Raw genomic sequence first — 23,182 nt, forward strand, 5'->3', positions numbered from 1 at the left:
CGAAACGCTAATCTACCCGAGATGAGATTTTCTTGAATTGTGCACTCGAAGGTTGGGAAGTAAGAAGTATCGTACAGAAATCAAACTTAAAATTCTAATTATTTCTCTGTAGCTTTTAGATGTTCTCTTACCTTCAAAAGATCTTATTGATTTAAGAACTTGAAAATACCAGCCACAATATGCGCTTAGTCAAAGCTAATTGCAAATAAAAGTCATAAAAGTCGTCTGAAATGTCATATCTTCCGAAACATAACTATAACCTACCCTACATTCTACAGTGCTGTCTCCTTTTTTATCAAATAGTATCTTTTCTTCTACGACTGATTTCAACAAGGTGCTGTAAACAAGGTCGCTTACAGAGGATAATCTAGGCACAAAAAAAAGATCCCAAAACTCAAGATTACAAGGCGTTTAAAAAAACAGAAAAAAAGAGAAAAAAGGAACACACAAAGTAGGATGCCTCTTAAAAAAGCCACTAGTTGAATGAGAAAATATTAGCCTGGTACTTCAAACTAACTTTCAAATATATCTTGGACCACAACCGTCATTGGTAGGCCACTGGCTGTCAATACCCAACATCTTCACAACTTTACGAGGGTTAAATAGTATTGCAAAACGCTTAGTCTCCCCACTATTAAAATAAGTATAGCAAGAAAGCAAGAACATTATTTCTTCAATAGGCTACTATAAGCTTGGCACTGCTCAGAGCACAAAGCGGCATAAAAACACAACGAATGTAGCCTGATCATGCGTGCCACATTAATATTTTTATAAAGAACATCACAAGGCTCCTCAGGCTATGTCAGTGAAATAGTGTTGCATCAAACTAGCAAACAAAATCGTTTAAAAACGCCACCGTGGATGTACCTAGCCAGTAAATCAGTAGTTTTTTACATTGATTCCGCGTCTGCAGACCTTAAATCAATGTAAACAAAGACCAATTCGCTGGTTGGGTCTAAATATGCTGTCGAATCATCTCGAAAAACGATAATTAACCAATTAAAAGGTAGATCGCAATAACTCGGATCTAAATTTAAAAAACATAACAAATGAAATCAAAGGCAGTGACAATAACGAAGTGACGACATTGCAAAACGTACACGTGCCTACAACTAAAAAGGCAGCGCTCTTTAACAGTTTTGAGATTCAGAATCGACCGCACAAAGAACACGTTGTTGAATGATTGCATGTTAAAAGCAATCAAGCAAGAAGAGTGAGGAATGTAAGGTTGTTCAAGCACACTTTTTTCCAAGCTTCAGCGTGCTTTTCGCTTCCGTAAACTACGTCGGTTCGCAGACGAACTGTCGCACACACTTTCTTCAGCAATCAGTGCATTAGAAGTTGCATTAGTTTTTTTAACGCCATTTTTTCTACATTTCGTATTCGAGTTGTTCTTGTCTGGTGTGGCAGCTTCGAATAACTGAAAATTTTCCACTTCTAATTTTTGTCGTAATATTCCGGTGAGAATGTATTCCTTACTCACAATCGGAATGTTGGCCTAGAAAAAAAATACACGTTTAGAATGTTCTGTTTTTGCTATCTCGAAAAACCTTCCCATAAAAGACTGCATCGCACTGCTGTTTGTTTTTATATAATATTGTAAATATCCACAACCAGTGTTTTTTTTAAGGTGTTTTGGGAGACCGAAACGGTTCCCCAAATTTCTTCAGTGGTTTCCCAAAATTTGGACTTGCAACTACAGTAGAAAAGTAATAGTTGTTTCTCGCTATGTCTTAAGCAAATATGGCTATTTTTTGGTATTTAAATGAAACACTTGCGGTCTCTTAAAACTACTTAGCGGTCACCCAAACCAAACCTTAATAAAAAAAACTGTGACCACAACAGACACAAACCCGAGCGTAGCACGGTAAGTGAAAACATTGTTTTGTCTATGGCTGGAGTGTCAAATCAACCATCAACCAAGTGGTAGCAACACTTCTTTTACGAACTCAATTTTAAATTACTCGTTGGCTAAAGTTTTAAATGGACATTGCAAACATGCACGGAACTAATGATCAATTGCTAAGCTATTGCTTGTTTATCGTCGGTTTACGACAGCTGTGATTTTAACGAGGATACCTTTTCATTTTTCTACCAATTTTGTTACATATACTATTTTCTAATACATTACTATTTTCTAAAACCGGCTTAGCAGTTGGAGTGTCCGCGTCTGAATCAGTAGGGATTGGTTCGATGTCCATTTGGGTCATACTAAAGCCTTTTAAAAGTGATACTGAATCTTATTCCTGCTTGGCACTTAGCAAAATTATGGAGGGTAATAATGCACTCAGTTGCGCCTCTGCACGGCTGCACTGACACTGTAAATAGTTGAGAGCAAAGCATGTCAGCGATCGATGCAGCGTCATATTATTACGATTGAAATGTTGTAACATTTTCACCCCGACATATTCTCACTGCTTTACGCAAGGTAGAACACCAGCGGTAGCAATCTTAATGTCATTTGTAAAACACAACCTGAAATCAAATCAAGACCAAAAGGAATAAGGGGGGAGATATGAACTAGGCAGCTCTCCCGTGATTTTGGTAAACCTAATATGCGCCATTTTGTCGAAAACGACTTTTTTGCATTTTTCTACGTTTAAAGACTTCATGCATCTCCTGACAAAAATTTGTGCCCTAATGTAGTATGGTTTTCGAGATAATTGGTGGGTAAAACCTAACGTATTCTAATCTGTGCAAGAATAATTTTCTGAAACCTAACATATTCATCTACTCCAATCACGTAACAGGATATCGTCACGTGACAGCCATAATTTCAGAAGCAATTGCAGCAGGCTATTTCACAACATCTTACATCTCTTGAGTTGCATGAAGCGGATTTAAAAGCGTTTGATAAAGTAGATTGTGCGAAAATGTTGTCAAGCACTAAGTAAGCTTAATTATGTAGGCTAGCCTAAAAATGTCCATCCCAACACACTAGCTTTTTTTTTATTAAAAGACTGATCATTTACGTCTCGCCATCAGTTTGATTTTTTGTAGCCTACTGGTGTAGCTTACTGATGGCTTAGTGGACTTTACGGTACGCTAAATAACTTAGCTTGCATTATGATTATTAAGATTTTAAAGCAGAGGCCCGGGAATGCGCTACTCAGTGTGTTTGGTCATTTTTAATCAACCGTCCCAGATGCTGTGCAGCCAATGTAGTACGGTAGCCTTAAATCAGGGGTGACGAACCTTTTTGCGGTCGCGGGCAACTTTGTCAATTACACATGAGTTATCGGGCCACACAACTTAGCGCTTGTCAAAATTCTATGACGCCATAGATTGGAATCGACCAAAAATACAAGGTGAAGTTGGTGAATAGTGTTAACAACTTTGCTTTATAGCTTTCCTATTTTCTAACTTTAAACCTTGAAAGTTGGTGTTTAAGGCAAGAAAATAGCAAAGGAAAGGTGTACCAGTGAATGCATAAAACAGCTTTGAGATGTCTTTTGTCTTTAATGCATGAGCGATTCTCAAATCGTTTTGCGGGCCTCACAAAACTCTTTGACGGGCCGCATGCGGCCCGCAAGTTCGTCACCTCTGCCTTAAATGAAGGCATGGTTATTAAGTAGGCTACCAGCAACTAATTTTGAGTCAGCGATAGCCTTTAACCTAGCAGGCTTTTGTGATATCAGCAAAGTCATACAGTGATGAAATGATACACAGTTCTGGAAGAAATCCAGAGGCTTACCAGTACTTTAGGTTTGATTTAGGCTTACAAAGCCAACATAGTGTGGTCAAAGTCAACATTTAGTTTATATGAGGCTTTATCATACAAAAATATAACATTAAATAAGTCAATAAGGCGGTTAAAGTCAATATCGAGAGTATATATTAGGTTTTATCATACAAACCTAATACTTTTTTATAACTAGTTATCTGGCAAAACCAAATATATTATTATTGTAACTGTCTCCGCCGCCAGTGTGGCCAAATCGTTTGGCATCCGCTGGCTTCGATCAGTCTTTCAACAAGGTTGATAGGATCTCCATTAAGCTATTATTTAATAAACAAACAAAAACCTGGCTCAAATTTCATTCTTAAAAATTTTGTTTGGTTGTCCGCTCCAGCCTTCCAAAAGTCAACTTCGAGTGTTTTACCTTGTTAATTTTACGGCTCTAAACACAAAAAGTCGTTTATCTCGAAAACTTAAAAATGGCGGATATTAGGTTGTGACAAATCACGGGAGAGCTACTGGGGTGGTCATACAATTATGCCATTGCGGCGTTAGACACTAAGAACTTGCCGGTACAACAACAAATACCTTAATAGCTGAAGCACAACTTCGCTTGTCTTTTTCGGCCGAAACAACGATGACTGATTTCAATTTTTCACCACGTGGAATCTTCCGGACACATTCTCCTCCAGCACAACTGACGATCTGATACATTTGCTCCGGAGGAGGAAGTACGCTCTTTGTTACGTGGATTCGTATGTTCTCCATAAGAGGTGAAGGCCGCGACCTTGCCAAGCTCAAGGTTGTGGCGAGATTAAAATCAAACAACTCTTCGAGGTTTGTTTCATCTGCAGAGTATGACGAGGCTTGGCTTAGAGACGCATTGTTTAATTCGAAATCTTCCTCAGAAAGAAATCTGTAAAAAGATGTAGTTCAAACCGATTATCACCAGCGAAAATGGCACTTATCACTGCCAGGTTAGCTTATTCTTTAAAAGGTGCAGGCTACTGGGTATTTAAAATAATAAAATGCACTGTGAAGTTTATATAGTACTGAAAAAATCTTGATTTTCGTACGTATATTTTTTTCGCTTTAAAACTTCGCCTGACTATTCAGTTTCACCTTTTATGATGCTGCGATTCTCTCAGCCATTCCTGATTCAGAATGTGAATCCCTCGAGCAACGGCGCAAAGGAACTTGACGGTTCGACGTATCTTGTCCGTGATCAGATGCGTACACTCAAACACGTCATCCGTCATGTGACCGCCAAGATTTTTCACCATCTTCTCACCAATTTTATCGACAACTCCTACAACAACATTGCTCAATAAAAGCGTCCATAAGCACATGCAGCAAAAGATACATTTTTATATGTTGCATTTCCGTAGTCCAGTCGGCTACAAGAGTAATTGCGTGAAGATAGTCAACATGGGCTTCTAAATAAGGCAGACAAATATCTTCGTTCTGAAGTATCACTTGATTTGGAAGCACACGCAGAGCCGCTATACCCGTCTTATGTTGACACGAGAAAGTTTACAATGTACGATCGTCTGAGCTATTATGACTTACCTGTGAACATAACCTTTGGTTTACACTTTCTAGGTCGTAACGATACCAGAGCAGCGTCATCGCCTTCGGTTGCGGCATTGTTTTCTGTCGAATATGTGCGAACCGTTTAATCCAAATACAACTATCAAAATCGACTCAAGCAGGTTATAACTATGTCCCATAACGTTAAAGGTATAAAACCTTGAAGAAAGTGAAGACTAGCTTCTGCAGTATCGTAGGTTTTCTTAAGACAGATACATGGAAGTTAATTTTTCTTACCCACAACAGTTGATGGAAAGCTGTCGACTTGACTACTTTTTCGCGCAGTGGACGGTGTAGTGATTTTAGATTTTATTGTTGAAGCCGAATTTGTGCTCAAAGCCTCCGTCAATGCAGTTGACGGTTCAAAGACAGAAACATTATCTTTTCGTGACGTCTTCGCTTTAGATCTTGTAACTTTGGTTTTCGGCTGTTTGTTTGTTGGGTTCGTGTTAGCTTTGTGCGACTGAGGCAAGGAAATAGTTCTTCCGTCAGGTTTCTCCACTTTAGAAGTTGACATTTCCCGAGAAGAACAAGTTGGAGACAAATTCTCAGTTGAGTTGGTTAGCACTTTCTGAATTTTGGGAGATCTTCTGACTTTTCTTTTCTTTGGAACTTGTCCCGTCGGGGAGGTTGATTCTGCTTCAACTATTTTCTTCTTTTTCGACTTATTAACATCATTGTCATTAGTGCTGAGATATCTGCTTGGCATTCTTCTTTTTCGTAAACAACGCACAGCAGATGTCATACGTTCTTCTCTTGTATTATTTACCATATCACCCCCTTCTTTCGTAGGACTTGAATCTCCACATCTAGAGGTTTGTAAAGGCGCAGGAATGCAATCCCTGTGTAAACTATCGGGCGCATTGGCAACACTTGCATTTGACTGTGAAGTGTTTTCCTTGAAAGGCTGAGTCGCCAGAGAGTTGTATTCTTCAGCGACAGGTTCGGAATTTTCAACCGCTGTACTGAAGATGTCGTCATCACTGATCACGCCTTCATCAACAATCTCCGAATCAGACAACTTAAAAGGATATTTGGATGAACTCGCGCAATCAGTAGCCGTCAAATAAATAGGCGTGTTGGTCACATCGCTGTCTGTAGTTACGTTAGAAGTACTGTACAACTGCGTCGGCATAAGGTCACGTGGATCAATGACATCACACGGCTCCGTCACAGCAGGTGCTGGAATTTGACGTTTTGCCTTCAGCGTACTAACTTGCGATTGGACAAACTTTCCACAAGCTGTATGATGTTCGCTGTTGGCTGGTGCAGGGTCAGTTTCCACAGGATTATGCGCTTTCGTGTCCGCAACTGTATGGCTGGAGACCATTGAGCCAGTGCTTTGAGCAGCGACTTCGGCAACAGCATATACCTGAGTCGCCATAAAATCACTATTGTAGGTTCCATGTTCGTCGGGTTGCGAAAAGTTGGAAATTTTCTCAGTGGTATTGTTGCGTGCAAGTGGAAAAAGACTTTTCGTGTTAGGAGTTTTACATTGATCAATTCCTGCTGCATTGTCACAAACAGTATTCGCATTCTTTTTTGAAGTTGAACGTTGGATTTGCAAACTAACATCATCCACTAGAAGTTTTATTTCACCAACGAAGGGATCCTGTGCCTGTATATCACTTGCAGTAGATAGTGAACCACCAACCATATGATCTCGCTTCGCGTTCTTGGTTTCAATTCTAGTTATAGGACTTGCTGAGTCAAGAGCATCGTGATTTATAAGCAACTTAGTCGTCAAAGGGGTCACATCATTTGAACATTTCGAGACGCAATCAAGGTCGCTCGTGCCAGCCACCGATTGGTCATTGATGCAAACTGTGACGCGTGTCATAGAATTATCAGTGGTTGTCACCAGAGATCCAGTGTTTTGAACAGATTGAAGAGCCGAAGCATCTGTCTCAGTATTTTTAGGCACGCAGATATCAGTAGATTCAATGTGGATGTCAGTTTTATCTGCAAAAGTCTCTTCATTATTTTGTTCTATATCTGCAGGTTTGTCGTTGTTCGAGGGTAGCAATGTTGCTTTAATTTGGATGTCAATGTTTTCTTCAACTTTCCTTCTTTTTGTTTCTCCGCTCCCGACATCAGAAGTTTTCTTGTTTTCAACAAATTTTTTATGCAAATCTCGATTAATCGAACAAGGCGGTTCTTTATCTACTCGAGAACATTCAGCCAGAAGAGCTTGCGTTTCCAATAAAGCGAGCGCACAAAACTCACTGTCTTCATCAGAATCGGATTTAACATCTCTCTCTTTTCCAGCCACCACCTCATGAACATGATTACGTTCTAAAAAAAAAAAAAAAAAAAAAAAAAAAAAAAAACAATGTTAAGTTTGAAAATCTTAAACGAGCTTTAATTGTCAAGCGTACTTTAACGTATCGAAGTAAAAACGATACATTTGTGACATGTCTTATTGTCTAATGCCTAACTAGCAACACGTGTCGGCTACATTGCCGAGCGGTGAGAGTCCTGCTTCGATGATCAAAAGGACACCGGTTCGACACCGCTCAAGAGCATGTTTCTATCTTTTGCAAGAAACTTAAAGGCATACCTGAAGGTGGACACAAAGATTGGCATCTTTGCCTTCCCCTTCACGTAATCGAAATGTTCAACTATCGGGAGTAACCCTGGATACGACAAAAAAGTAACACACGACTTGCCTGAAAAGCTTTGAGTTTCTAACATGGATAAGGTATCTTCCGCTGCATCATTCGAAGATGTTTGGTCATCTCTTTGCTCGGGCGTAACTTCCAAGATTGGGCGACCATGAGAATATGCTTCTCTTTCTGTAACATCTTCAAATCCGGAACGATTTTCTGGCACGATTGTATTTCGTATTTGGTTGTCATCTTGATTCGATTTTTCATTGTTCGAAGGTTTGCAAAGAGGAGATTTATTTAACTTTTTAAGGCTTTCCAACTTTTGGGCAATTGTAACTGTTTCGTTGTCATCGCAACTACTTTTCTTCATATTTCCACTGTCACAAGGAAATGAATGAGCAGTTGTTGTCGTGAGCATTGAGTATTCTTCATCAACGTCAGTGTCCGAATCGCTTTCATCTGCTGTGCATTCCTTCATTTTCTGCTCGGAACTCATCGTGGTCGATTCGACGTCGCCTGCAACCACATACAATTCGGAAAGAGAATCATTCAATAACAAGAATAGCCAACACGCCAAACGTATGGGTGCCTACGACAGATATTTTAATGTAAGATGATGATGATCATTATAACGCACCTGGCCTCGCGTTCCACTACCTTTCCTAAACTTTGAGAAATCAATCTCATTCAAAGAAAGTGGACGAAAAATATTATCAGTAACATTTTTGTGCTTGTTAGAGAATAGTTGAAGTGCTATCGTAAAGGTAACGCCTACCTTGAAAATCTTGTGTTTCAAGCAAAGAGAGGGTATCTTCATGCATAGTCGCGGTGCAGTCTTCTGCTTTCTCTTCTGCAATAGCGGCCATATTTGGTCTTGTGTCTGAGAGACCTACGAAAATCTGCTTCGAGTCGTTTTCTTGGGCATTAATTTTGTTTCCGTCGAAGCTGACTCGTCCGAGTGATGTTTTTGACGCATTCCTTGATGGCATTCGGATCATTTGATTGCTTGGCTTCTCCGGCGAACAAACTCGATCAACGACTTTCTCCGAACCCTGCTTCGGATTTGGGTTGTCCGATCTTTCGGTATTCATCGAAACGGCGATTGAGGAGAATGCTTGCGTCTCTGCCTTAGCAAGCATGGAATACTCATCTTCAATATCAGTATCAGAGTCGCTTTGCGTACTGGTAGTGTTGTCGCTAGGTTCTTTTGAAACATGTTGCGAGTTTGAAGGAAAATCTGAAATATCGTAAAAACGAGATTAAAATCAAGATTTATTTTTCACATTTTGTAGAATAGATAGCATAATAAGTAAAACGTCATTTTTGCGACTGATAACACAAGATTTTCAACCTGCCTGGGTAATATTATTGTAATGAAGTCAAGAACAATCATTGGTTTGATTTCTTTGATTTTACATTTTTAAGCTAGAAAAACAATAAGATTTCAATAACAATATTCAACATACATGAGTAACTTTGAGTTTCTAATGCAGCCATTGTGTCTTCAACATTTTCCGAACCTTGTTGAGAACAAAATAACGCCAGTTCGTTCTGAAATATAAACAAGAAATTAGAAAAAAAAGTTTCTCCCCTATTGACTGTTCGCTAAGCTTTTTTATAGATTTAAAATGGAGACAGTCGATCATATTTTATTACCTTTTTTTGCAGTAACGAAATTGCAGATACATGTATAAAAAGTTTAGTGTGCGCACCTCAGAGTTCTGTTCTGTGGGAGGTACTTTCCTGAAAATGCCGTCAACATTATTGTCACAAGATCTTTGTACTTTTCTGGATAATGAACTTTCCAAGCCTGAAAAGATGATTGCAGTTATATTTAGAGAAGAAAAAATCCAAAGTTCACGTTGAACAATGAAAGGACCAAAAAGATAATGACACTTGTCGAAATAACGTATCTTTAAACAAAATATCAATATTACGGAAACAGTATGAATTCGCTCATAGTTTAAAGCAGGTGGAAATGCTATAAAGGACAAAGCCTAAAAGTCGAGTTAAAGCCACGGTCCCTACCAGTGTCAACATCCGGACCACCCATCGTCACTTCTTCATTCGAAAGACTTTCAACTTCTTCATGTGTTTGATCACAATCCGATGCATTAACAAGCTGGTGGTGAATATTAAACTTGATTAATAAGAATGTTCGTTAATCTCGAACGCTATATGTCACAGTTAGTCTGGGAAAGCACACAATCATGTAAGGTAAGGCTGTAAGTTAGCTTTTCTTAACAATACTAAAGAGAAAAGACACTCGTTTCGTCTGAAGTCGCAATTTTGGGGACGTGATTTCCAAAATATTTTTGTAATTTAAACAAAGCTTTTCATCATCGTACAAAGTTCATATATGAACGTTTGCAAGTGATACTACTTTCAGGATAGAAAATTAGGAACACGTTAAAAATGTATTAATATTAGGTAGTTCCAACTTCCAAATACACAGACCTTTAACAATTATACTTTTTTGACTCGTATCAATATTTATTTTAGTATTGACAAATCAAATCAAGAAATAGTTTTAAAACTTACAGTGGCCGTTAATGGGCACAGGTTCACATTAGTTCCGTTTAACTCAACAGTGGATTCTTTGGTAGGTAGGGAATCAGGTACAACCTTCGAACCAAAAAAATTATATTTAACAAAACACCCTTTCCAACCTAACACCAAATTACTAAACAAATTTTAGCTCACTTGGTCTAGTGGACATAAAATTCGTTTCTAAATCTGTGGATGTGGGTTCAATACCCCGTCAAGTAGTACGAAACATCTTAGAAAAAACGGCGCTTAAGTATGGATTCAGAGGACGATAATGCACTCGGCTGCGCATCTGTACGATTAGATGGAAACTGCTTGTATTAACATTGTCGGCGTATGAGACTGGGGCCCAAAGCCGATCTTATCACCACGCCGCATCGGCGATGTTTCCTCAAACTACATCGAAAAGCTACTGGAAAACAGCGGGCTTTTGGTCCCAGCGTCCAAGGCATGCACCTCTTCCAAAGTTAGTCTAGACTCTAGATCTAGACCAATCATTCCAATCAATGGACAGTGCACGTTTTGTCGTCGACGAGGTATATAAGTCTAACTTTGGACAACTACAATTAAAAGTTAGAGGTGATAAAAACTAACGTTCGCATCGACGTCTACGTGTTGAGTAGGTCTTCGTTCCTGCATGGCTTCAGGCGTATCAACGGCCAACAGCTGTGCACAGCGCACTTGCTTGGGAGTTAATACGTCATCGTTTTTATTCTGAAAAATAGTTTACAGAATTAATTTCATTTCACGAATGGCCAATGCTGTTTTTCTGATTGTCATATTGCACGCTGGCGTCAATATGCGTTAATCCAGTCACCACTTACAATTATAAACTGCAACACAGCTATCTTTATAACAAATTTTTGAAGAAACGCAAAAAAATGACACTTACCGACATATCATCAAAGGAGGAGTTGATACTGACTGGGCGAATGAACTGAATGCAAAAATAAATTCATAAGGCAGAACAATAAGATACAAATGTAGTATATAATTATAATTAGTAAAATAAACACTAAAAACAGGATTTTTGCTGTCGTTCATATGCCAAGTTTGTGTCACAAAAATGATACCGGTAGTATGAAAAACAAGCTAAAGTAGTTTTTGATTTGGAGTTTGTAATTGAGGGAAGTGCTCATCCACTTCATCCATAAGCCAAACCGTCCGGCATCAAAGGTGGAAGAACGATCTATGCTTGCAATATACTTACAAAACTTAACAAAAATGTTGATAATACAAACTTAGCTAATTTTACAAATGCACAAATATGACTGCACACATCGCTAGTAGCCTTAACAAGAGTTCAAACTACATTGCAATGTAATATATTACGTTTAAACGGTACGACTTTGTATTAAAACAGGTTGTTCAAACTCAAGAAATTGTATACGTGCGAATACGCAAAAATCGTACCTTATAAATTATAATATAATAAACAGCCGGCAAACAACATGCATATACTGATAAGTTTACAATACCAAATTCTTCAAAACTCAAAGTTAAATCTCTAAATTTAAACAAACAAGCAATGCTTACCTTTTGAAATACACATTTTATATTTGCAAAAACTATGTTGTCTCCGTCTTGCAAACAGTAGCGCACTTCCGGCTTTAAACGCAAGCTTCCAAGTTTGGTTTTATTTGAACTTCCGCAATCAAACAGATATGAAGAGTCGCCATTAGCCTGTGAATATACATTTCACACCATCTATATCGATAGTTTTTCGACGAAGCTCACAAATCGGACCACATCAGTTCCGCCAGACGAGAATGTGTCATTCGTGTCTTGCGGCCTAGGTTTCGCGTCATTCGTGTTTGCGTCATTCGGACCGCGGCATTAAGTCATGTACCGGGTGTGTGTGTCAGTGTGCAAGCCAACCTCACAAACTTCACGCTTACTCCAAAATAGATGTGTTTCAAAAGTTTCATTATTATTAAGTCGTATACAACCGAGTATCCAATTCAATTCAACATTTAGTTTTGCATCATTCAATTATATCAGTCATAACACAACACAAAAAATGTTTAACTTCACTACGAGTCAGAAAAAATGAAATATATAATTATTGTTAATTTTCAAAACCAAAAACGAAGGTCTTTGCAGTCACTGATTAACAAAATTGCGTCTACTAATAAAACAAGATGCAAAGAAGAACACGAAGCAAAACGTAGACATTCTCAACACCTAAAGTTTCGGCTACGGGTCAGAGCTGCAATTATCAAGACCAAAAGAACGTGGAACGTAGTAAGAAATGCACAAATGTTGAACTTTATAACGTATATATAATACAAAGACAATGTTAGTTGCTATATCAACATTTACCTCAATGCAAGCATGCTTCTTACTTAAGGCCGCTCCATTGGGTATGCAAATATCACAGTCTTCATGGCGACCTGTTTGCCCAATCAAAAAATATATTATTAAAAAAATATCGCACAATAAAACGTTATCATACATGCAGAAGACCAACACTGTAGAAGCACACATCCACCGTTCATATAAAATTAAATATTTAATAATAATATTTAATATAAAATTTAATACAAGTATGATACAATATAAATTTGCAAGAACTCAAAAGTTTAAGTGGAAATCTTCTGCATATATACATTATACAATCATACATACTACATAGCCTACTGCTACAGTAGCATCAATCACATACCAATGTATAGGCAAATACATATATTCTGGTACAGAGGTTCTTAAACTTTTTAGCCTGCGCCCCCATTGACGTTACCTGTAAAACTGTGTGCCCTTCTTTTCTCGTTTAAGTTAACAGTAAATCAAAGTCAAAATACATATGTCATCATACGCGCCGACTTCCGGGGGGGCCGGGGGGTGGCGCCCCCCCATAAATTTATGGTTGAGGGGCAACAAAAAACCTATTGCAAGTGGTGTTTCAAAGATAAAATACTTCGCGAAAAAGATCATTTAAACGGACTTAAAGAAACAGCTAATCGCATGGCTTTCTCTGAAATGTGAATTACTATTGAGATGCGCACGGCACGCACGCTGACAGTCACACACTATTTATCTTCAGCGCGTGAGGAGCATCTTCAAAGTCAAAACGCGTTGTAGCGAAAAAGCGAATGCGAGGTTGAATGTTTATTCTCAATTCACGAGTTATCCAAACGTCCGTTAGATTTTTTGTCACTTCAAACATGAAATCGATTTTAGCAAACTTTATCGAGTTGAAACTACGACACAACGAACAATTACGTGAATACACCTTAAAGAAAAAATGCATTTTTCAAAACTGTCATCCGTGTTTTGCATCAATAAGCACTGTATTGATATACCGTATACGCGTATAGGCCTATAATGTGAAAATATATACATCTCATACACTCATCAATATACACTCATGCACTACCGTATTCGATAAAAGACTATAAAGACTTTCGATAAAAAACAGAAGAGAAAGCACTTCGCCGTTGTTGACGCTTTGAAGGTAACTAATTAGCATAAAGAGCTTTATAAAACTGAAAGCGGGTTTCCACTCTGCTTGAGATCATGACTTTTTGCGTTTTATTTCGATAACTTCACTGTCTTGATCGTTGTTATTTACTCGCACGAAAAGAAAATGAATAGGCGAGCTGACAATATCAAATTTTGTACGACTAGGCATACTGAATGCGTACAACTAATCGTTTCAAGCAGTGGTTCTAATAAATTCGGTTTGCAACCTCGGTGCCAATATAAACAAGACAGTAAGCTTGATCAAAGACTATTTTAATTCAGTGAAATAACGTTATGATTATGACGTCATCACCTTTCGCACCCCCCAAGGTTTTTTGAAAAGTCGGCGCCTATGTATGTCATACATGTATTCGATTTTTAAACATTGAAATTTATTTACTATCATACATAAATCAAAAGATCAAGTGGATCACGATATAATTTACCTTGCAATTAATAAGGATGTGGCTGCTTTTTGTAAGCCGGCAGCTTAATTCATGGGAACAGGACATCTTGTCGCGAGCGACCTCTTGCAGGAACTGACCAGTGACCACGGCCTACCTGTCGCAATGACATCTTACAACCAGACGACTTGATGCGACTTCCTTACTAATGCGATTACGGTAACGCTTTCTTATCATAGCATGCCAGTGCAGTGGCGTAGCCAGGGAAAAAATTTGGGGGGGGGCCAAATATTTGATGAATTGAAGAGAATGACAAAGTGTTTGATTTAAGACATCGCCACCTGATGTGCAGTGGCCTATCCTGGTGGCTTGAGCAAGGAGAAGATATGAAACTGGTAGGGGTTAGAGCGTGCCGAAGGCACGCGTATTCTAGGGGGGTCCGGGGGCATGCTCCCCCGGAAAAAATATGCAAAATTACACTTAAGTAATTGATTATAGCGCTTTCTGGAAACACTTTTAGGGTAATATCTGTATGAAATTTATTAGCAGATAAACAGCTTTAACTTATTAAAGGTAGCTCTTACACACGAACGGGTAAAATCTGCGGCTAAAATTAGAGAACACCAAAAACTCAGCTACAAAAAAACCCAACAGAGTAAGCCATTCTGAAATTGCTTCCACAAATTAGTTAAAAGAAACGTAAATCGAGTAAACTTTGCGCGATTTACGATTTGCAAAATTTATTGGTGTCTTTCTGTGTGTCTAAAACAAGTCCTTGGGGTGTTAATAGCCAGATGTTTTGGAAAACGTTATAAATTTCTACAAATTTTATTATATTTTCAACAAAGGGCTCAACTTCGGAATCCAAACTTTGAAAATTTGGGGGGGGGGGGCCATGGCCTCTTTCGCCCCCCCTGGCTACGCCTATGTGCCAGTGGCTGGTTTGACTGGAACTTTGAACATTTGTTGATCTTTTTAGGAAACAGCAACAGTTCAATCTTAAAACTTTTCATACCAGTTGATTGCTTATGTTTTAAATATTGTTTTATTGATGAAAAATAGTTAATATTGATCAAAAATTTAAGCTGCCTCCGAATCTAAATGCACAAACAATGAGAAACAAAAAGTTTATAAAGCTCGGTTTACAATCGAGTAATACGGTATGTTATCAAACATATACGTGTACCCAGCTTTACAAAGCTTTTTGTAACCTCATTCCAAAATGACTTTTGTTTCGGTTATCGTTCGTGGAGTTTGGAGTTGTGCTATTAAATGAACTTTATAACCGCACTGTCAACCCGTTCCGATCCCAACACTCCTTTAAAGTGGTTTGTACATTTAGTTGAACGTTTATGACCAGTGGCTAGTGGAACGGTGGACACCCGTAACGTTAAAGTGCCCCTGACAGGTAAATAAATTCGCTAAATTTACCTTAAGATACCAAAAAGATGACACTAATAAATTTCCCTGACCAGCAAATCGTAAAAAATACCAACAGGCTACTATGCTACACTCTGGTAAACTTTCGTTGACTTTCGGCGAATCTGGCACTCATTCAATTGCGAAAATAAAAACGGCAACACTGCTGTGACGTCACCATAAGTGGAAAGGATACATTATTTTTCTGTGGTGACTTGTTAAGGTATATATAGTGCGACTACTGCAAAACGTGAATGTGTGAGGCTGTGTTGGTCTAAAGCAGAGGTGACGAACCTGTTGCCAGAGGGCCGCATGCGGCCCGTTAAAGAATTTTGTGCGGCCCGCAAAACAATTTGAAAATCACTCATGCATTAAAGACAAAAAACATCTCAAAGCTTTTAATATTTTATGCTTCAATTCTGCATTAGATAGCTTCAGCTGTATGATTCGCATGGGCTTTTGTTTGTTGTTTGAAAAAGGAATTTCATTAACTGATTTGTTGTTTCGGAGCATAGTAGTAGAAACATTTAGCCAACTTGAGCAAAAAGGATAACGCCAAGAAAAGAAGTAATCATACTGATATAAAAGCAAATGCTTCGAAAATTAAACTGTCTTCATTATCAGTGCAAGTACTGTTGCTCTATCCCAGGGGTTGTTAAACTGGGGTCTGCGGACTCCCAAGGGGTCTGCGGATTAGCTTTAGAGGGTCCATGAAGGCCCAATAAAAATCTTAATGTATAATTTCAAAAATGAAATAAGTTTTATATTTTTAAAATAATTCTAAAAATGGAATAAATTTTTCCCAAAAAAAAAGAGATTAAGTTCAAACAACGCAGATGATTTTCCTCAGGTCATCGTTACTCATTGTTTTTTACATCGCCATGCATTAGCATCGAAAACTCTCCCAACAAGTTTGAAATAAATTTTGTCTGGTAGTGTGAAAATCGTTAATTTTATCAGAGCTTGTGCTTTGAACCTTCGAATATTCAAGAGGTTATATCAAGAAATGGGAGCGGAAAATGAAGTTCTCCTCTATCATACAGAAGTTCGCTGGCTGTCAAGGGGACAAGTTTTGAAGCGCTTTTTCTTTTTTTCTAAGAGACAGAAATATTGAACCCTCAAAGCAGTTTAACAGTGAAGAGTTTATTCTCAAGGGTTAGCTTACTTGGCGGATGTTTTTACTCATATGAAGGTAAAATATAAAACGATTTACCTAGGTAAATCGTTCTACTCAAGTCCCTGCCGTTACAACTATGGATGCTAATGAAAAACTTAAAACTTTTCAGGACAAGTTATGTCTGTTGAAAAGGACATTGGAGACTAACAACTATTCTAATTTTTCAAAGTTGGAAGAATTGATGCTTCGAAATGGAACTGTAGTTTGTAATGCTCTGCCATCTTCTCTGTACACAGACATGTGCAGACATTTGGAAGGATTGCAAATCTCTTTCAGAGATTACTGCTTAGCCGCAAAGATATTAAAAATACAGCACGTTACCCTTGGATATATGTGATGTGATATCAGTGATGAGGACCTTGCAAAAGATGGGTTTATTGCACTAAGGGCAATGAAATCATTAAGAATGTCCTTCAACTCGAAAAGTATTGGCGATTTGTGAAGTTTGTAGACACAAGCATATCCTCTTTTGGTAAAGAGAGCCATGGCTGCTTTAATTCCTTTCGCGATTACATAGCCTATTTAGTATTTATGTGAGTCAGGATTTTCATCATTGGTAACTATCAAAACAAAGAGTCGAAACCGGGTGGATGCAAAGGATGACATGCGTGTTGCCCTAGCAAAGACGAAGTCACAATTTCAGGTTCTTGTTGTAAACAGCAGCATCCTTCACATTACTGAAATTAAATCGAAGATATTGAAAAACAATCAGCATTTGCTATTTTTTAAATTTAATAAAATGTAAATTTTGTTTACCAATTTATATTAATTGCATAAAATTCATATTAATTTTATTGCGTTATGTCCAATTCATGCTGATCAAAAAGTTTTGGGTTTTTTTTTGGGTTTTTTGGGAGTTTTGGGGTTTTTTGGGGGTTTGGGGTTAGGGGTTTTAATTAGGCTACGGTACCCGATAACACTGGTCAACAGCAAATTTTAATCGAGCTCGTGATTGATTAATTCTAGAAGCATTTTGTGCGATGATTTCAAAAATGTCTTTACTTTTTTCCTAGCACATCATGTTTTCTAGATATTCCAATTTTAAAATTTTGAAGACATGCCACATTTACAGGCAAGTAAAGCAGTTTTTTTATTCGCAAATTAAGTGTGACGTCATAATAAAACAATGATATAAACAATAAAACAATGATACGTCATAATCAAGCAAAGGGACAAAATAACTTATCCAAACTTGGAATCTGCTCGCCGGCCAGTTCCTCATGATGAAACCATGTCGCCACCTTTACCTCCACATGGAGGCCTAGATTCCATTGAAAATGATGGTGATGACGTCGCTTCATTAAGCAAACTCTCATCAACAAGTTCTGAGTATCAAGAAGAAGAAGAAGGCAGGCCACAGTTATTTTCCCAGGAGCACCTCAATGATTTGATTAAAGACCTTGGCCTTTCAAAGCAAAAGTCAGAAATCCTTGCGTCAAGATTAAAAGAGCAAAATCTGGTTGAGGAAGGTGTTGCAGTGAGCCATTACGGAAAACGAAACAAAGACCTCGCTGCTTTGTTTAAAGTTGATGGCCCCTGTGCTTTTGTCATGATATTGAAGAACTTTTTCACAAATTGGGAGAAGTTCACAATCCTCATGAGTGGCGAGTTTTCATTGATTTCTCGAAAAGAAGCCTGAAAGCTGTTCTTTTACATAACGGAAATGAAAAGCCATCCATTCCCATAGCACAATCGGTGCACCTAAAGGAATCTTATGAAAACATCGAAATTCTTCTCAATGCTATTAATTACAGGGATTATGAGTGGAGTATTTGTAGAGACCTGAAAATGATTGGAATCTTAATGGGGATGCAAGGGGGATTTACAAAGTACTGTTGTTTCTTGTGTCTGTGGGATAGTCGCGCTACTACTGAGCACTACCAGAAAAAGGATTGGCCAACAAGAAGCTCCTACAATCCTGGATGAGAAAGTGTCCTAAATGTCCCGCTAGTTAATCCTGACAAAATTCTTTTGCCGCCATTACATATCAAACTCGGCTTGATGAAGAATTTTGTAAAAGCAATGGGCAAATCAAATTCAAACGGTTTTCTGTACCTCTGTAAGAAATTTCCAAAACTAAGTCATGCAAAGCTTAAAGAAGGAATATTTATTGGTCCACAGATTCGAGAAGTTTTAAAAGATACTGACTTTGAAAAATCACTCACTTCATCAGAATGTCGAGCATGGCAATCCTTTAAATGGTTATGCTTTGACTTTTTGGGAAATTTCAAGGCTGCTTCCTTCAGAAAAGGTCTTGAAAGGTTGCTCTCAACTTACAATGACATGGGCTGCCGCATGTCCCTCAAGATTCATTTTCTTCATTCCCACCTGGACTTTTTCCCTGAGAACCTTGGTGCAGTAAGTGATGAACAAGGTGAAAGGTTTCACCAAGATATCCAAAGCATGAAAGCACGCTATCAAGGGTTCTGGAACGAAAGGATGATGGGTGATTACTGCTGGATGCTGCATCGCGATGATCCAACATGTACACCTATGCCCAGCGATTTTAATGCAGCAATGTCTAAGTGTCATTGCAACATTTTAAACACTATCTTTGGTATCATGCTGAACGTTTTTCTTGTGTTTTTGTAATATAATACAGGGAGCTTAAAAACCTGACACTTCAGTATTGTGCTAGCTCAAGTATTTAGTACCTCAGACAAGGTTTAAGAGGCATTTTTTGCACTCTAGTGTCTAGTATGCAATGCATACATATGCAACTAAATAATGCACAAATCAAGCAAATTAAGCAAATTAAACAAATTAAGCAATGCACAAATCTGAAACACTCTGCTCTCTGAAGCTAATCTAAATTTGAAAATTGTAGCGACAAAATCGGTATTTGAACGCAATATTGACGATTCTGGTCAAAAAGTTTCAGACCAATAACTTTAAAACCTGATGTGCTAGAGCGAAACTAGCGCCAGATTTGAAATCAGCAGCAAATTGTGGTCTAAGAAAAGTTACTCCTATTCTCGATTAAAATTTTTTTTCAAATTTTGTTAACCTGTGTAATTTTCAAAAAAAAATTCAAAAAAATCACCGAATAGGGCTCTCACAGAAAAAGGCTCTCACCGAATCGGACTCACCAAATAGTAGCATACCCGTCCTGGCGGCAGATCGGCTATGGTCAGTTGTCCAGCGATAGATCGGTCACGACAGGATGTCCTGTTCTCTACTAGTGTAACAGGCTACTGTAGGCCTATTTATTTCCTCCTTGAAGAATCTTCATGCACTCTGAGGGGGGCGTGCCTCTTAGTTTAAGAACCACAGTTCCAGTACAAAAGTAAAGGAGCACAATCAGCACATTCCAGTCTCTAATCAAGTTTGAAAAGTTTACACTGACAGGGCTGGTGGATATAGGTCACCATGCTATGCAGCCTTGCCTACTTGTTTTTATTTTGCAGAACATCCCATACCTACTACATTTTCCCCTTCAAAAACTGGGTGTTCAGATAATAAAAGATTCAGCTTTTCATTTTGTTCAATCTGAAAAATTACATTAAAGTAATCAGTGAAATTTATTCACAAACAGAAAAATAAGTAGAAAAGGCAACATATTATATATATAAAAAAAATTATCACTTTAACAGTTATGATATCATACATTCAGCCATACAAGTAAAACAATTACTAAACAAGGTACGATATCACAAGCTACAAGCACCATTGCCCTTCTGTACATGTGGGATTGGAGCACTTTCAAACTAAAGATGCAAGTAGGTGTAGCGGCACAGTTGTAGTAATCCACCGATATAGAGATGTAACTAGAACAGCAACATCCAGAGCACAATAGTGGCGGGGATGACCTGAGAATAATGTCTATACTCTTGCGTAGCAGTTTATTGCAGTATGAAAATAAATTGACACCATCAAAAGAAAAACGAGATGACCGGTCTGACGCCAAAAATTAAACCGTTAATAGAATGTAAAACAGAACTGCAGAGCGTTGATAGAAACCAAACTTAAAAACATATCCATACTAAAGCATGCTAGTATACTGATATCAGGGTTGAGAAAAACCCGGGTTTTTTTAAGAAAAGCCCGACCCGTCCGGTTTTTTTTAAAAAAAAACCCAGGTTTTATTGGTTTTTTTTAAAAAAGATGCAAAAAAAGGTAGATTTATGCTTATTTCACCTCAAAACTACTTTTTACAAATGAAGTGCCTTTCACTCACAGTACATGCTTGCATAACTCAATAAAATAATGCACTAGTTGCTTGAATGTTGCATCATCCATTATTTCAAGATCAAGTTGGATGTTGCATCATCCACTGATTTCTATACCAAGTTGATGCTACCGTGGTAGAAATCACATTATTGCATCATTTGCTTTAGATTTGAAGGCAAGGAGCATTTATGCCATCATGTTTAAATATTTTTATCATTTATATATTATATATAGTAATGGATGAGCAATTGCGTGGCCAATGGCCATTTAGGCAAATGCTCTGAAACAGCCATGCATTAGAATCCAGAATCTGTAATCGGTAAATAGCCTCCTAAATTGCATTTCACATCATATATACAGACTGCAGTAGAGTAGTACTTTCACCAGTTTAACTATAAGGCCTTCTAAATGAGTTTTACTGTAGTATACACAAAGTGGCATTACTTGATTTTTGTGTACTGTATAATACAATATCCACTGCGTTTTCAGTTTATTCTTGGAAATTTACTTCACAATCACATCCTTAAGTCCTAATTTAAAGTTTGTTTTAAGTGTCTTGTAATGTTTTTGTTCATTTTTTTAATTTTCTAATAAAAACTGGACAAATATGATGCTCTGGGTTTTTTTATGGTTTTTTTTAGGTTTTTTCAAGTGGGTTTTTTCAAAAAACCCACCTGGGTTTTTTGGGTCGGATAAAATACCGACAACCCTGACTGATATACTCACTGCTCTATGGTCATACTGCTATCTAGATACAGTGAAGTATACACCTTAATAGTGGTGGTGATACAAACTATTACATTGTGAATTGAATTATTGTTGTGAAACGTAACACTGGATGCTCCAACTTAAGCAACTCGTCTTGATCAAAGATGTGTGGCGCTGGCCACGACATATTGATTATGCGGCAAATGTTCGATGATTGTAAGGACGCACATAAAGCTTGCTACATAGGTCTAGCCTACTTAATTTGAGGAATTGGACACAGCCATATAATATGACGAACAAGAAATGACAACAACAATACATACATTACAGTAAAATGCAAGCTACAATTGTAACATGCTACTGCAAGAGCTGTTCAAAACAAAAACTATCCTACATTTGTTAGCTACCGGTATGTTTCAAGTGTTCAAATCTTTTTTTAAACCTTTTTAATCCTACATGCTACCGCAATATAGCCTACTTAAACAAATAACACTCTTTGAAAGGCAATCATTTTGCTTGCATACTTCATTCATTTAATAGTATAATTGTCTTCGGTTAGATGGCTACCCTATGGTAACCAATAACCATTATCACTGCATGTTTATATTGAATTCCTAAATGAGAATAAATATCAATTTGACTCCTTGTTACATCTAAAAAAGATTATTTTTGTGTTAATTGATCAAAAATCAATTGACCATAAACAAAGAGTCCCTAAAATAATAGTTACATCTACAAACATTTACTATAACCTACCACAAGGGTTCCAACTTGTTTCCTCTCCTCCTTATCAGAAACAAAACTTTCATCAAAATCATCTCCCAATTTTTGTGTACACAAGAAATCCATTTTGTTTCAGTTACCTTGTACAAGCATTGAAGTTTTTATTTCATCTGAGCTTGTGGCAAATGGATATGGTAACAAACAGCTTAGTTGAACTGTGATTCAGGTACCGGTATTGATATAAGCTTGCTCATCAATGCACCTAATGAACTTTGTAATTACCATAAAAAATATGTGCATAAACTTTTAGGTCTGCACAAAATACATAGGACTACAACAACATAGATGTATATAACCTGCTAAAACAGATAATGGTATGATTACTGACTAGTTATACCCAAGCTTAGAGATGCACTAATGTAACAGTATCAATATCGCTTAACTTAGCCCAAATTAAAAATGTAAACAAGAAACGCATTTGCTGTGGATTTTTTACAGTTAGCAAAGATGTAGATTTTTGAAGTAGTATATAACTGATATCACATTGATGCAGAAAAATCACAATCTGTTTAAGCTTTGACATTGACACCTCATGATTTCTTGAGTGGATCTTTTGGCAATTGCTACTTGAAGTGATTCTTTCACTCAAATGAAACATTTTAATTCAGCAGTTTTGCATAGCTTGATTCTAAAA

At 37.6% G+C, this 23,182-nt stretch overlaps 1 protein-coding gene across 1 annotated transcript; it reads right to left on the reverse strand.

Annotated features, from left to right (window-relative positions):
- LOC145776140 (uncharacterized) lies at positions 1–22,573 on the reverse strand. Its single transcript, XM_082587541.1, has 17 exons — positions 22,522–22,573; positions 20,307–20,376; positions 12,748–12,818; positions 11,962–12,108; positions 11,318–11,362; positions 11,020–11,139; positions 10,420–10,503; positions 9,907–10,000; positions 9,591–9,688; positions 9,345–9,429; positions 8,654–9,115; positions 7,939–8,394; positions 5,507–7,564; positions 5,249–5,332; positions 4,802–4,988; positions 4,268–4,595; positions 1–1,498 (listed from the first exon to the last, which is right to left on the reverse strand). Exons 5-17 carry the CDS (start codon positions 11,321–11,323, stop codon positions 1,256–1,258), a joined length of 4,305 nt encoding a protein of 1,434 aa, XP_082443667.1. The 5' UTR covers positions 11,324–11,362; positions 11,962–12,108; positions 12,748–12,818; positions 20,307–20,376; positions 22,522–22,573; the 3' UTR covers positions 1–1,255.
- Between the last annotated feature and the right edge of the window lie 609 nt (positions 22,574–23,182).

This window comes from Aplidium turbinatum, chromosome 8, assembly GCF_918807975.1.
Source record: "Aplidium turbinatum chromosome 8, kaAplTurb1.1, whole genome shotgun sequence".
Classification (NCBI taxonomy): domain Eukaryota; kingdom Metazoa; phylum Chordata; class Ascidiacea; order Aplousobranchia; family Polyclinidae; genus Aplidium; species Aplidium turbinatum.